Source organism: Gambusia affinis, linkage group LG12 (genome assembly GCF_019740435.1).
Source record: "Gambusia affinis linkage group LG12, SWU_Gaff_1.0, whole genome shotgun sequence".
Lineage (NCBI taxonomy): Eukaryota > Metazoa > Chordata > Actinopteri > Cyprinodontiformes > Poeciliidae > Gambusia > Gambusia affinis.
In genome coordinates this window covers 10,180,027-10,194,699 of record NC_057879.1, presented here as the reverse complement: position 1 = coordinate 10,194,699, position 14,673 = coordinate 10,180,027, and the positions used below count along the sequence as shown (strand labels likewise).

The 14,673-nt window shown below is 37.3% G+C and overlaps 1 protein-coding gene across 1 annotated transcript in view; it reads left to right on the top strand.

The window, feature by feature from the left end:
• clstn2a (calsyntenin 2a) overlaps positions 1 to 14,673 on the top strand; it is a 157,203-nt gene that overhangs the window by 129,943 nt on the left and 12,587 nt on the right. Inside the window, exon 10 of the mRNA XM_044134158.1 lies at positions 10,491 to 10,653. Coding sequence (XP_043990093.1) covers positions 10,491 to 10,653 — 163 coding nt within the window. The remainder of the gene's footprint in view (positions 1 to 10,490; positions 10,654 to 14,673) is intronic.

Genomic DNA, 14,673 nt, shown 5'->3' with positions numbered 1-14,673 from the left:
TGAGATTATCAAAACAAGCAGAAATAAATGTATACAATTCAATTTACAAAATAAAATTCAAATAAAATTATAAAAGTTTATTTTTTGTATGACAAGGTATTTTTTTCACTCTTTTTCACTATGACAATCAAATTGTCTCCCACATAAAATGCTGTTTCAGCACAAGAGAGGATCGGTGTTGATAGAGGTGAAAATTGTGAAGAGAGAAAGAGAAGATTAAAAGGGAAAGATACAATAAGAGGAAATGAGGCAGGAGGGGATGATGTGAAGGTGGGGATAACAGAGGAAGGGACAAAATGAGGAAATTAGATGTGACAGTAGGGCATGGACTAGGACAGATGAGAAGAAGACGAGCAGATACCGATGCCCTCAGGCAAAGATATTCATTCTCTAAAATAATCTATCTTAAGCTAAATTGGGAAAATAGCTATCATACTCTGACATCAGTAAAACAATATTGATAGCTAACAGAACTAAATGACGCTGTAGTAACTATAATGGGAAGCCTTCCACCTAAAGAGTATTGGAGCTAAAATCTAGGTCAAGTAATATTTTGTCAACCTTTAATCCAAAACAAAAAAAAAAGAAGGAAAAGGAAGCAACCAGGAATCTACTTGATATTCTCATCATTTTCCTTGTGCAGTTTCTACCATGGTGTACATCAAACACAAGAAAACAGTGTTTCAATCAAAGGAAAACTATTTCAGTAAGCAGCATGCAGGCTTCAGTAAAACAATATTCTTCATGACCCTCGCCATCGGTGATGTGCAAGATCCAACTGCAAAACAACCATCTAAAGATGGATTCAGACAAATATATGGTTTATTGTTCATAACGCACAAGTTAAAATTTTACCATTTATTTCACAGCCATAAAAGATCTATTTTTTGTTGATTTTAATGAATGAAACAGTCACCTGTCCAGGTTGTACCCGCCTTCTTCTCCATCAACCGCTTGAGATTTGAACCAATGGATGGTGCTGCCTAATTTTACTGGAACACCTTGGCTCATTCCCTAATTGTTTTAACATCACATTGCATTTTCTCTCAACCTTCTGCCAGGTCTTTAAATCTGTTGTTTCATCTCACATCCTTTATTCCCACCTACTGCAAAGTTGCTCCGACTAGCAGGTGTTTGCAATGAACAAATCAAACAGGAACAATTGAAATAAATAAAAAAAAAACAGGCAGTTTCTCCAATTACAACACAAACTGCTGTGTTTGGCCATGGTGCTCTTTTCGTTGCACATACTTTATTCTTCCTCCTCCAGACTAGAAAGCTTCAGTTTTTGTTCATCGCTCCGCAGAGCAGAATTCCCAAACCTCTTTGGCTCGGTAATGAAGCTGTGAGCAATTTGGAGCTGACTTTGCCTGTACTTTTGGACCAGCGGTGGTCTACATCTCGGAGAGTTCAGATCCTTCTGCGGATATTTTGAAGCTGATTGAGGGATTTGGCCACCTGTCTCATCTGGACGGGCTGACTTGTCAGATTTCAGTATAAAACAGAAAATCTTTGTCTGAATCGTAAACATCCATATTTGTGTCCATTTTTGTGTGAAGTTTTTGCTGAGTTACTAAGTTTTGCTTTGATTTGCTCTGCATGACTCGGTGTTTGATTTTGTAGTGATCCAAAGTAGGAAACCATCCAAACATTCATTGGCCTTGGCTGGATAAGCTGAGCTAGGAAATCGCAGAGTGGGTAATAAAGTCCAGTTTCGTCCTGTGAATGAACAGCCTGACTCTGGACTCTGAAAGTAGTTGCTTTCCTACTTTTTCTTCTTCTAAGTCAGTTCCTGATCAAATTTTGATTTTACTCAGCATAGCTCTTAAACACTTATTTCTTATCAAAACTGAGACCTACACATGTAGAATTCATTGATAATTTCTTTGTTTATTGTGTAAGAAAGGTTCATTGGATTCACATTAATCAGTCAGAAACTCACGGTCGTATTGATATTTAATAAATCCTTAATCATACGTAACTAAATACAGGTTGTTACAACTAAATGTTTCTGGGAGAGGAATGAGAATGGATTATTAAACTGCATTTTTACACACAATAGATTTTTGTGTGCGATCAATTCAGGATCAGAAGAATTAAAATGGCTTCTGACAGTAAGAGCTTAAGGGAAAGGTTTACTGTTTGCATTTTGCATCAGCTACATCTTATTTCTTGTTACCTAATTCATTATAATGAAGAACCATAGTCATCTCTCATTGCTGACACATTCAACACCCATTCAGTGATTGAATGATATACACATTAACAAGATTTATTAGATCAAATTGTACAGAATCCAACACCAACAGGCCCTTCAGATGGTGTGAAAGTCCTCTAAATGACAAGAAACATTAAAATAAACATCTTTCATCCGTGCTTTATGAATCCCTCTTCATCCCCCTCCAGTGAATCCAAATGATCTTGACCTTATTAAGTGGCTTCCAGGCAGCCAAACACAAAGACTTTGTTGCTCTGTTTATGTCAGCAGATTTAAAATTCACAAATGCTGCCTATGAGTAAGGAGTTTGTTTTTATTTGGACCTACTCTGCCTCATTGGTCACATTGGTCTCTGAAAGGAGAAAAGATTTGAAACTCTGCTCCACTTGTTAGTTGACCTAAACCATTGCAGGTAGAGCCTAAGTATTTTTCTAGAAGCTGGAAACCTAAACTGTAAGTATACTTTCTACAAACTGTGTAATGTCCCAGCTCCTGTTGGTGCTATTTCTCCTCTTTGTTGGGGCCTGAGATGTAATATTTTGTCTTAAAACACTTTGTGGCAGAGTTCCCCAAGTAGATGGACTTAAATGTGAAGCTTTATTCTCAGCAATAAACCACAGCGGTGCGGCACTGAAATACACAACACAAATAACCTGGCTCAGCAAAGTAGGATTTAGTCTTTCTGGTTATTAGTAGGGGAGAAAGGGAAAGTAACGGAGGAAAGATCAGAAAGCTGTGTGTAAGAGTCTGCCAATACTTGATCATGTCCAACAAAGTTACAAATCATCTGAATACCAGAAAGAGGTGCGCAAAGGTTTTATTCTGCGATCCAAGCTTTTTTTTTTAAGGACCCAAATAACAACAAGCAACTATTGTTTACTAAGCTTTCCATTTTTGGGGAACAATCAGTTAAAAAGAGAACAGAAAATCTGCTTTTTAATAGAAAAAGCGTCTTTCTGAAATGCTTTCTAGTCAGGTTTTTTTTTTTTTTTTTTTTTGGCGTCACCACAGCAGCCTTATTAAAATATTTAATCAATACATGTCTTAGGAGGAGTCTTTTTAATGCTCTCTCTGCTTCTAGGTTGATTACAATGATTAAAACGCTAGGTGAGATTTTCTCATACTACCTTCAGTTCTTACAGATCTTACTTTACAGTTTAGTCCTTTTCATGATTTACATATTGGATTGCACAAGGATCAACGTGGGTTGTTTTTTTTTTTACATCTTTTACATCCACCTCAAAAGCTAAAAAAAAAATAAATTGTGTTCACAGCTCTTGCAGACAAACCACTTAAAACAATCGTTATAAGTTCTGCCACAAAGCCTCAAAATTATCAAGTAATTTCCCTGCAAGAACTGAATTTTTTTACTCATTTCCTACATAAAGGACAGGATGAGATAAACAATAGTCCGGCACATTCTGACCATTTTCTACACAAAATATACAAGTGTATTCCATGTCATCGAGTCGTTTGATGTATGTATATTGGTTAGAAATGTATTATGTTAATGTATAAACATGTATATTTTTCAGCGGACAATTTCATTCAGAGGACTGCAAAGATGGATGTCAACACTTGTGTTTTAAAGGAGCGGTATTACGCATTTTACGGCGCAATTTTGCTGCGCAATCAAGTTTCTATGTTACCTTTAGTTGTTATAAAGATGTTGCATATTTTAAAATTACTTTAACAGAAAAGAAAAAAAAACAAAAACGTTACTGTAACTGACTGTGTTTGTTTAAGGTGTCATGTGATTAACACCATTTATGGCCAGGAAAGGTTTTGGAAAAAATATCTTATTATCAACTGTGAGGGAGTGTGCTGTTCATAAGTCATGATTAATCTTAGGTATTCCAGCTTGACAGTTTCTCAAAGCTTACATGTGAATAACGTGTGTAAATCTAAGCCATAAATAACTTGATTGATTGTCTTAGTCCCTGAAAAAGCTTGAGGTCGTAACAACTCCCACTGCTGTCGCTACTGTACATGTCAAACCAATCGAAAGCTGTAAGAATAAAGAAATGTAGAGTGACTCTAATAAACCAGGAAGACATGTTTTGTTTATTTTTTTATTTATTTATTTTTTTAAGTCGTAAAGCTGAATAGACATCTCACATCAAAGGCACATCTGTGTTAAAACCTGTAGTCATAGCAACAGTTTAAAAGAGGAGCTTTAGAAGAACAGTCATGGAGTTTGTTCATGGTTACCAAACAAACTTCTTCTGACCAAACTAAAATAATCTACTTGAGAGATAACAGTTTAGCTCTGAAAAACATCAAGGATTATTTTCAGCAATAAACTCCACACTAACGGGTCAGTAAGGTCTTTGGGTTATTTACAAAGTAAAGATCATTATTCTCCTGCGTAGAAATGCAGATAATCTGAGGCCAAGAGTGTCAAGTCAATGAAAAGCAGTTTGGACCTGATGGAGTCTGTATTTCATCCTGAGAGAAAGAAAAAAACAAACACTGAAGGAGCTGGAAGCGACTAAAAATGAGAACTAGTAGGCAGAGAATGATCTAAATGCAGAAAAGAATAATCTGAAAATGAACAACTGGAAGCTGCAAGTAAATGTTTGAGGGGGAGTAGAGAGAGAGCTGACGAAAGAAACTCAAACATTATCTGTTGACCACAAGAAAACAGAAGTGCTCCAAAAGGTTCTCAGAGAAAAGATGAAGCTGTTCAAAGATAAAAGAAAGCAAGACGAGGCACAAAATACCAAAGGCTGATGAAGACATGAAACACTTGAAGATGGAAAGGAGAGAAATCTGGATGAAAAAACGAGACAGAAAAATCAGAACAAAGAAAAGACCCGAATGATGGAAGAAGAGACAAAATATTTGAAAACGAAGGTGAATGAAGAGCTGCAGGAGAAAAAGAGGAGCCGCCTCTACTTTCTCAAAGGGAAAACAAAAAATCACTATAAATCACTGTGTTTTATGGAGAGAAAAAAGGCAGAGAAAAAGAAAGGGGGATTGTGGAGCTGGAGGCAGACATGGAGCAAGAAGCCAAAGGATGCTGCTTTCCAGGCTGAACATCTGTAGCTCCCTGTGGCCCAACCAGACCTCCAACTCTGCAGACCCTCTGCATCCTCTCTTCTCCTCTTTACACTCCCCTCATCCATCCGAATCTTTCTGCTCGTCTGTTTGACACCTTGAGCATCTTTCCACCTGCTTCTCCTCATCCCTCACTTTTCCTTCCATCCTTAACCTCATGAAATCCTCATGAAATCCTTCTTCCACCCCCCAAAACACGTGTTTCTTCTTCTCACATCCTTCCTTTTCCCATCTCCCTTCAAATTCTCTCACCCATTTCAATTATTGTCAGTAATTATTAATAATTATCAGAAATCATATATAGGAAGAGTGTTTAGTTTTAATGTGTTTAATATGCAACACACTTTCTTTAAACTTCATTTATAATATGTTTGAATTCTTTCACCCTTAAGATGTAATTAAACTAATTATGTCATTAAAATAATTAATATTTCATTAAATAAGAAAAAGAACTGTTAACTTTGGTGGTAAATAAATAAGGATTAGAAATGCAGATTGTCACGCCGCAATGTTTACATTCATCCGCTCTTTGTGTTCACCTTTTACCAATTTTTTTTTTTCTTCTAAATTTTGGAATCAATATAATGAAGTCCAAATGTAGGCAAAAATAACTAAGAAATAAATAAATAAAAAAACCCACCTGAAATGTATTTGAGTGTGTGTGAGCGTGGCATCGCTGTAACTGTGTCTTTTTTGAGGGACTGCTCTGATAATTGAGTTCGTCATAAGCAGGTCTTTAACCCGCCTTGGGACCGGCTCATTAGAGAGTTTCAACACTCAACGACTTGTTACACTGAAGCCAAGGAAGAATGCTTTCAACCTCCCACTGATTAAAATGTTTTCAGGCAAGCCCTGTGTGTTTAAACGTGCTTCAGCAGCAGACAGAAAACCGCTGATTTTATCTGCTAATGAGGTCTATGTGCAACGCACGTGCCTGTGTTGTGCCAGCGTCATCTCTGATATTTTGAAGTCTGTCAGCAGCTTAAGCCAACCGAGTGCTGCTCTGGATCCGCAGGTTAGTACCCGGTAATTACAATAATCGCATCTGTTGAGATCAGATTGATTTTTAGTACTACAGCCACTCTGGGGCAGATTTTGTATGGAAATTTCAATTCTTTTAGTGTCCATCGCTCAGCTGACTCGCTGTAGAGCTCACGTTTTATTTGAGACCTTTGAGCTGCCGTATTTGGTTTGGATGCTTCCTGGAAACGATTTTCAATAAATGCAGTTGCAGAGAGTATGTTCCAAAAGCAACACTAAAAACTATGGGGAACTGGCGTGTATGTGTGTGTGGGTGTGTGTGTGTTGTTTTGTCTCTTTGTTTCTGTCTGGATTCCACTTCCCCAGTAGATACAACAGAATTCATCTTCTTCAATTTTGGTGCTGTCAGATTTTCCCACTAACAGAACTTATTCAAGGTTTTCCCTGAATGTCTCTGAAAGTCTAACTTTACCAATAAGGCTGCAGGAAATATGTTTGTGCCAGACTGAACCCTGTACTGTAAATACAGATATTTTGAGGTCAACCTATGATTCCTACAAAGAGAAGAAGAAGCTTCTGTTTTTTATTAATTAATACTTTGTTACAGTTTTCTGTTTTGATTCATGTAATTTTTGTAAGTTGTTTTGCTTTATTCTTTATCTAATAATGCATCCATATCTTGTTTCATTCTCTTTTAGGTTAAATTTCATAATATATAGTCTAACCTTGAAAAAGTAAGAGTAAGGAATGTGTTGCACAGTGTTAATGAGGTACAAGCTTTTTGAAGAGTTAATTGTTGTTTCATAAAATTTTCACTTCCCTTTATATTTGTTGCAGCTATATTAGATATTGAAGTCGGGGGTGCTTGTAGATTTAAACTCTCTAATTTGGTTTTCTAAAGCTGCTGCTCCCATTCTCACTAAAACTACAAAACTCAATCACATCACTCCAGTACTCGACTTCCTACAATGGCTCCATGTAACTCGGAGAATAGACTTTGAAATGCTATTGTTAGATTTACACCATTAGTTGACTTAGCACCAAAACACACTAAAGATCTCTCGTCGTTCATCAGGTCTGCTCTGCTTACCTAAAGTCAGAAATAAACGCGGAGAAGCAGAATTCAGTTTTTGTGCTCCCCTAATTTTGAACAAACTTCTAGAAAGCGGCAAAAATGCTTCATTTAAAGTATCTTTAACCTTTAATTTAAGGCTAAATACCCATTTAAGAATTTGCCTTTGTTGACTAGAAAATCCTACACTGATGCAGTGGTATTTCATAAGAATTACCCCCATTGCAGATGAGAAACTTAACTTGAACTTGATGCAAAAGGCTTCAGATTAAACATGGACCTTGGTTGGATCCAATCCACTGCCTTCCAACAACTTTCTGATGCATTAATCAGTCAATGCTGTCATTAAAAAACAGCGCAGATTAGTAGAGCAAAAGGAGGATAAAATGCAGACTGTCTTCTTCTGATTTACACCAAATTTTGTTTTTTTATTTATTAACAACTTCACCAAAAAAAACAAAAAAAAAACACAGTTTTTTGATTGAAACGGTTTTTCTACATTGTATTTAGGATAACCACTGTGCTACTTACTAAACAAGAACAAAAAACAAACAGGGATATTACTGAGTGTAAAGCTGAACCTTTCTGCTTTTAGATGTGGGGAAAATCTGGGGAATTTTTTCTGTTTAATGTACGGAATACAAATCGTGTGATTGTAGAAGTGCTCCATGTAAAGCTTCGCATGCTGAGTTTAGTAAATAGATTCTAAATAAATTAACTTCACAAAGGAAACCTGCCAGTATTGCTCAGGATGGAGAGCAGGCGCACAGCCAGCTCTGCACAACGTGAGTCAAAGACACTTTTTAAAATAAATTAACTTACAGAGTGGAAATTACTAGAATGTAATCGTGCACGGCTGTTTCTTTTCCAGTCTGAAATATTTCTACATTTATTCTACCATAGTTAATGTGGCCTGTACAAATACTATTAAAGTTGTGCATGCCACATGTGGTTATTTTAGAATCATTTTATTCTCAGCCAGGTCTTTGTTGATTCCAGATGTAGATGAATCAGTTACCGGGATTGTTGTTTACAATCTGCACCATCATTTATTGATTAAAAAAGCGTCATTCCGAAGTGATTCCTCCACTCTAGATGTTGTTCTTATCGTTTAATGAATGCCTCATCAGACCCTCTCTCTGTTAATTAAAAATGATAACAAAAAGCCCAACATTTTTTCTTCTTCAGCTCTTTTATCTCTTCTGCACCTGCTGTGGCTGTAGAGACGATTTCCGTTATATAGAGTAAAACATTCAGACCTCATCAGCTGTTTCATGGTATTAATGTTTGCACACTGTTTATGAGTGCCGTATAATTTTCCTTCTGCTTATCAGTTTAACATGAAGCACCTAAAAACACATTCCTGATTTATGTACCGTCATCGTTAGTTTTTTTGTGTGAGCATCCAGGTTGTAATTGCGACTTAAAAATGATCAAATGCTTCTGTGGCTTCATTGAGCGACAAAACCACATTGTTCCGATTACACAGCTTGATCAGATAATCGTTTAACTGCACGAACAGTAATTAGGCCTGGCTGCAGTGCAGAGCTAAAATCAACTCAGTGGAATCTTAACTTCTCAAACAAAAGCAACAGAATCAGCATCAAAAAAGGGTCGAGACGCAGCTTATCAGCAACCTCCCCGAGGCCCCCGCTCAGGCATGTCAAGACGTGCTTCACACAACAGAAGTGGAATCAAATCTGAAGAGACAAACAAAAGCAACCCACGTATATGAGAGTGGGAAAATCAGGTGCTGATCTGCAGAAGGCTTCAGAACGAGATGGTAAAAGCTTCTGCGTGAAACTTTCTGTTTTTGTTTGTTGCTAACTTTGTCTATTGAAAGTGTTGAAGTTTCTTGAATATGTGAGGAAAAGTCTGGGTACTGTGAGTTACACTTTGCTTCTGCTTTTGTATTGTATTTTTGTGCAATACATAAGACTGCCAACATAAACGAGTTAACGCATGCGATTAATCTGAAATTTTTAATATTACATACCGCATAATAATCAGACTACTATTTTTTATTTGGACCTAAACGTCTCTGCTCTACGGAGCAACACAAGTTGAAAAATTTTCAACTTTATTGCGTTGCATCTCTGCACATCAACATGTACGAATTACGGCTGTTATCCAGCTGGGTGAGGACAAGCGACTGCCGCCTCGTCGCACAATTTTCATAGGAAACAAAAGGAGAGGGGCGTTTTAAATTAACGTTCAATACAGAATGACTTCCTTGAAATCTTCCTGAATACAAAAAACTGGTCAACTGAGAATCTTCAGACATGCTTGGTTTGAGACGGTAACATATGTTTTGGAAATGTGCATACAGTGGCAGTTTTTGATATGGACTACATGGGCGGTTTCCCAGGGCGGCATCAGAAAGAGTCGTCCCCTGAACAAGTTTGCTTCTACTTGCATGCATGTGGAGTAGTTTACCTTCATTGCTGTTGAGTTGTGGGAGACTATATTACCTGCTTTCTGATGCAAAAAAAGCTATAATATATAGGTATATATATATAAGCTATATTTACTTCCATTTTAATTGGTTGGAGTGAGACAGGAGGGACTTGCACAACTGCATGTAAAATAGAAAAACATTTAAAAAGGTGTTGGAAAACCTTCAGATATTTATGTCCATATTGACATATTTGTTCATAATTCACATCTTTTAAGTAAAGATGTCAATTATTTCTGGTGTATTTTTCCGCAGTATTTGCTCTGTGCAGTGGATGATGTGTTTGTATTTATAATGTGAAGAGGGAATGTGAGGGGAAGAAAAAGGCATCCTTATTGGGATTTCCCTAAAAATTCAAAAGGATGCTTCAACCTTTTGTTGAAAGTTTCTGGCTGGAGCTGCCACGCTTCTCTCGCTCAGCGCCTTTAATGAACACCTCATTAGTTGAAAACCTCATTAGTTGTCTAATGACATGGTGCAAATGATCCAGGGAGGAGGCGAAGGCTTTGTTGCATCTTAGTTACAGAAGATAAGATCCTCCTTCAAAACAGTGGATTGAAATAATCTTGCATTCTTACCAAAAAATGAAAAGGTATTCCTAGAAAAGCTCTTTGAAGCCGTCCTTTTTGTCATGCTTGATTTGCTTTGTAGTAAGTGGGAATCTGACAGACAGTCTCGATACGATGCTTCTCCCTGCTTTCCAGATCTGTGATAAGGAGTGGCACTACTACGTGATCAACGTGGAGTTTCCTGCAGTGACGCTCTTCGTCGATGGCGTGACCTACGAGCCGTACCTGGTGACGGACGATTGGCCGATTCATTCCTCAAAGATTGACACCCAGCTGACTGTGGGTGCCTGCTGGCAAGGTCAGTATGTATGTATTTATGGATGAATGTATGTGTGTGTACGTACATGTTTGTTTATGTATGGAGCTTTATGCATTAAAGAAGGTGAAGTCGGTCAGAGAACGGCTGCTACAGCATGTTGTCAGAGCTGCTGACGGGTGTTTACTGCTCTGTCAGATGTTTCATATGCAGCAGCGTATTTCCTCTCAAGGCTGCACTGGGCTTCTTTTTTTTTTATCACACAGAATATCAGAATATTTTCCATCTCAATGCAAAATAAACATCCTTATGCCTTTATTCATAATCCCATTTGTCATTTAGTTACTTTACAGCATTTTATCGGCACCTACAACATTCAAATATTGTAAAATAAAATAATAGTTAAAAACCAGAGATATCACATTTCTTACTTACGCAACGTCTTTCATCCAAAGAAATTTGCTAAGAGGCAAACTTAATTATATCTGACCAATTTGTAATCTGTGTGAATACCCCAGTTTTTGAGAAGCTGTGTTCTTTGTTTTGTTTTTTACTTTTTCTTACTATTATTATTATTATTATTATTATTATTATTATTATTATTATTATTATAATATTATTATATATATATATTTTTTTTGTTTGTTGTTGTTGTATTTTATTTCTCTGGGTTGAGTAAAATAATTACTGTCATGTAATGACTACAAAGAGAACCTGTTCAAATAACTACTCGAAAACAAGTAGGAAGAAATAAGACATTTATGAACTCTTACTCCTTAAACTCATACCATATTTACAGTTGGACCCTCATAATTAAATAAAAAATAAATAAACATATGTTAATTGATTTAACATTTTATCTGGGTTTACATACATCCATACCCCCACACACACACGCGCGCGCGCACACACACACACTCATATGCCTGAAATATACACATTTGTGCCAACATATTTCTATATCCTGTGAAAATGACCTCCTCATATTTTCTTTTAAATTGTACTAAATTTTGATTTTGTTCTAACTCCTCATTTAACTTGTTACATCACGAATTGAAATACAATTGTCAGATTGTATCTTTTAAAGTTTTGTTGATGGTATGTTCTTCTGGTTCTGTGTAGTATTTCCAGTCATCGAGACTCCTGGCAGGAAAGTCCTACATCGTTTATCAGTGTTAAAACTGCTTTACCACAGTGAAAGAAACGCAATTAATGTTACCACTGTGCATCCATACAAATGCTGCTTTAGTAGACTTACTTGTGTTGGAAAATTATGATAGTTATTAATATCCATAGTTCATAAAAATAGATATGAGGACCTTAAGTTTGTTAAATGTCTCGTTCAACTTCCTTAATAAATACTATTTCCTAACAATTACAAGCAGTGTTAAATTTAAAGCCAAATGACCCTTTAATTAACCAATGAGCTGCAGGTTTTATTAGTTTGTTGCATTTTGTACATTTTTTTTGGACCTGGATTCACTCTGAAACTGGTGACACACAAATTATATGGTAAGCAGCGACGGCTTTTGAATTCGAGATGTTGGAAATTACATTTGAATCCCAAACAGCAAGAAAGAGAGAGAAAGCAGGAGAGCCCCTGTTAGGAATGCATTAGGGGATTAAGATTTCATACCCCGAGGCTACGAATGTTTCCTCTTTGAAGCGGGGAGAATATCAGCAGCAGATTCTGCATGTCATTTCCACCGACAGGAAATTAAAGTAAGTAGTGATTGCGCAGTGGGATGAATGCTGCCATGTTTATTACTTGAAAAATTGCACAGAAGTGCTTCACGGGGCAGAACGGCGCAGGATAGATCTGTTCGGCAGCTTGTCTAAATAACACTCGAGACTCGTGAGCGTCCTCCAACGCTCCAATCCTAATGTCATTTCGGCTGGTGTTTAAATGTTCTTTCATTCTGCGCCTGATTGCAATTTTCTCTGTCGTCATCATTTTTGCTTCATTGCCTCATCCAGCCCTCTCGAGCTGCCTCTTTCTATGAATCTTTGATTGTGAGAGAAAGCCCTGAAGGAAGGATTAGCAAGAGTGAATGGGGGACAAGTTTTCCAGCTATTACATCCCAATGAAGCCGCTTTAAGCTTCACTAAGCCGCAACTGATAACTTTGCAGGCCATTAGCAAGCAAGATTGCCTTTCAGAGTCTCTCGTTCCTCCATCCTCTTTTCCTCGCAATCAACAAAATGTGGAATAAAAACAGAAATTCAGACTTCACTTTCACTGCCCTCTGAGCCAAATAAGTTATCTGTGGTTGCTTTACAAGGTTAAAAAGAAAAGGATTTGAACGCTACAGAGTCCAAGCATTTATTTATTTTTTTTATTGGAGTAAGGTAGTCGACTTTTCATCGAGCTTGAATAGCAAATATAATATAATATTTAGTGATTTAACTTGCCGAAGGATGTTCACATTCATGGTGATTAGATAACAAAGTAAAGAGGACAAAACAGGAAGTGAAAAATGTCCTTACATTAAATAAAGTACAACATGAATAAAGTACAACATGGCATTCTTTAGATATGGTACAGCAGCAGAAAAGAGCAGCCGGTGCAGCTCTGCAATCAACAATCCATTTCAATTTACTTCATGAAATGCCAGTTTCTAACAACATTGGTGTCTTTAAAGAAAAAGTAGAGATGTTTCAGTCAAATACAATCAAATCTGTCGTATTGGATTCAGTTATGATCCTGCCCAGTTCAGTACAGAGGGACTGACTCTATCTATAATAATTTATAGATAGGCTCACCTCCTCTTCTGGACGCTTGTGGCTGCACATCCCAGCAGTGTTTGACTTAGAATAGATCAGCTGTAAAACACTGACTACTTTTTATTTATTATTGAAAAGCATGTTTTTATGCTGCAGGTGAAAAACTGGAAGTCTGAAAAAGACTGAGACATTCTGATTCAATTAGGATATCTCTATCCCAGGACTGTAAGGCTCTCAGCATCAACATAGACAACGTAAATTAACTCTGTCCTTCTGGTTGTGCTGTATTTTAATATTTTTACTAATGTAGCAAAAGAGGAGAACTTTGCGTTTATTCTTTCATGCATGTTTAAGAATTCCTTGAATCTCCCATGGCAACCATTTGGGTTTGTAAAGCACTTGGAGGAACCAAGCGCTGCCTTCCACAGGCAGCTATTCCTTGGAGCTGCAGGGAGGATATAAAACATTCACTGACCTCTACAGTCCCCTGACTTTACTGATAATACATCCATCCTGAAGGACGCTTTATGCTGCTGTGCTTTTCCCCAGGCATCAGTAGAAATCAAGATCTTTGGGATCCTGGGGTATAAAATAGTGTTTTGACATTGCAAAAATTATTGACCAAACCTCATGGTAAAATGATTAACTGGTCCAACATTGCAGTTCAATTTTAATGTTGTCTAACAAAATGGTTGGGTTGGGTTGTTATTCTTCTTATTCTTCAGCTTTTGCCAATATTTTTCTGGCATTTTAGGAAATACTGTAAATAAGTTGGACATTGTGGTTGCAGTTGCTGCTTTCAGGACTTGCATCAAAAGCGATTCTGTGCCTTGCAAGAGTCTAAGGAGAAGGACATAAGCATGGAGGAGAAGCTGCTGTCCAACTTGCTCAGGGCAGTGTTTCTGTGATAGGATCAACTCACGCAAGTCCACATGTGCACACACTCACTCCTGTATGCTTCCCTTTGACCGAGCTGAGGGATAAGCGAGGCCTCCAGCTAAATACAGGTTAGCTGCTCATGACAGTATCCGTGGTATCTGTCTACAGTTCCCCAGGGTGTTCGCTGCAGAACAGGTGTTGTTCAAGGAGAAGTTTGCAGAAGGAAGTGACTTTAAACCCTGTTCTGTTCCAGAACAACAAAATAATTTGGACAGCCTACAAAAGTGTTGAGAAAGCTACGTGTACAAAAATAGGATGTGATTATTTCGTGGAGAAGCGTGAGGCTCAGACAACTGGGGAAAGGTGGGATTCACACTGAGCAGACCATCAATAAAATCTTCTTTATTAAATACCCAGCAACTACTGTCAGGCAGCACCGTTTTAAAATCCAGTGCTTTTG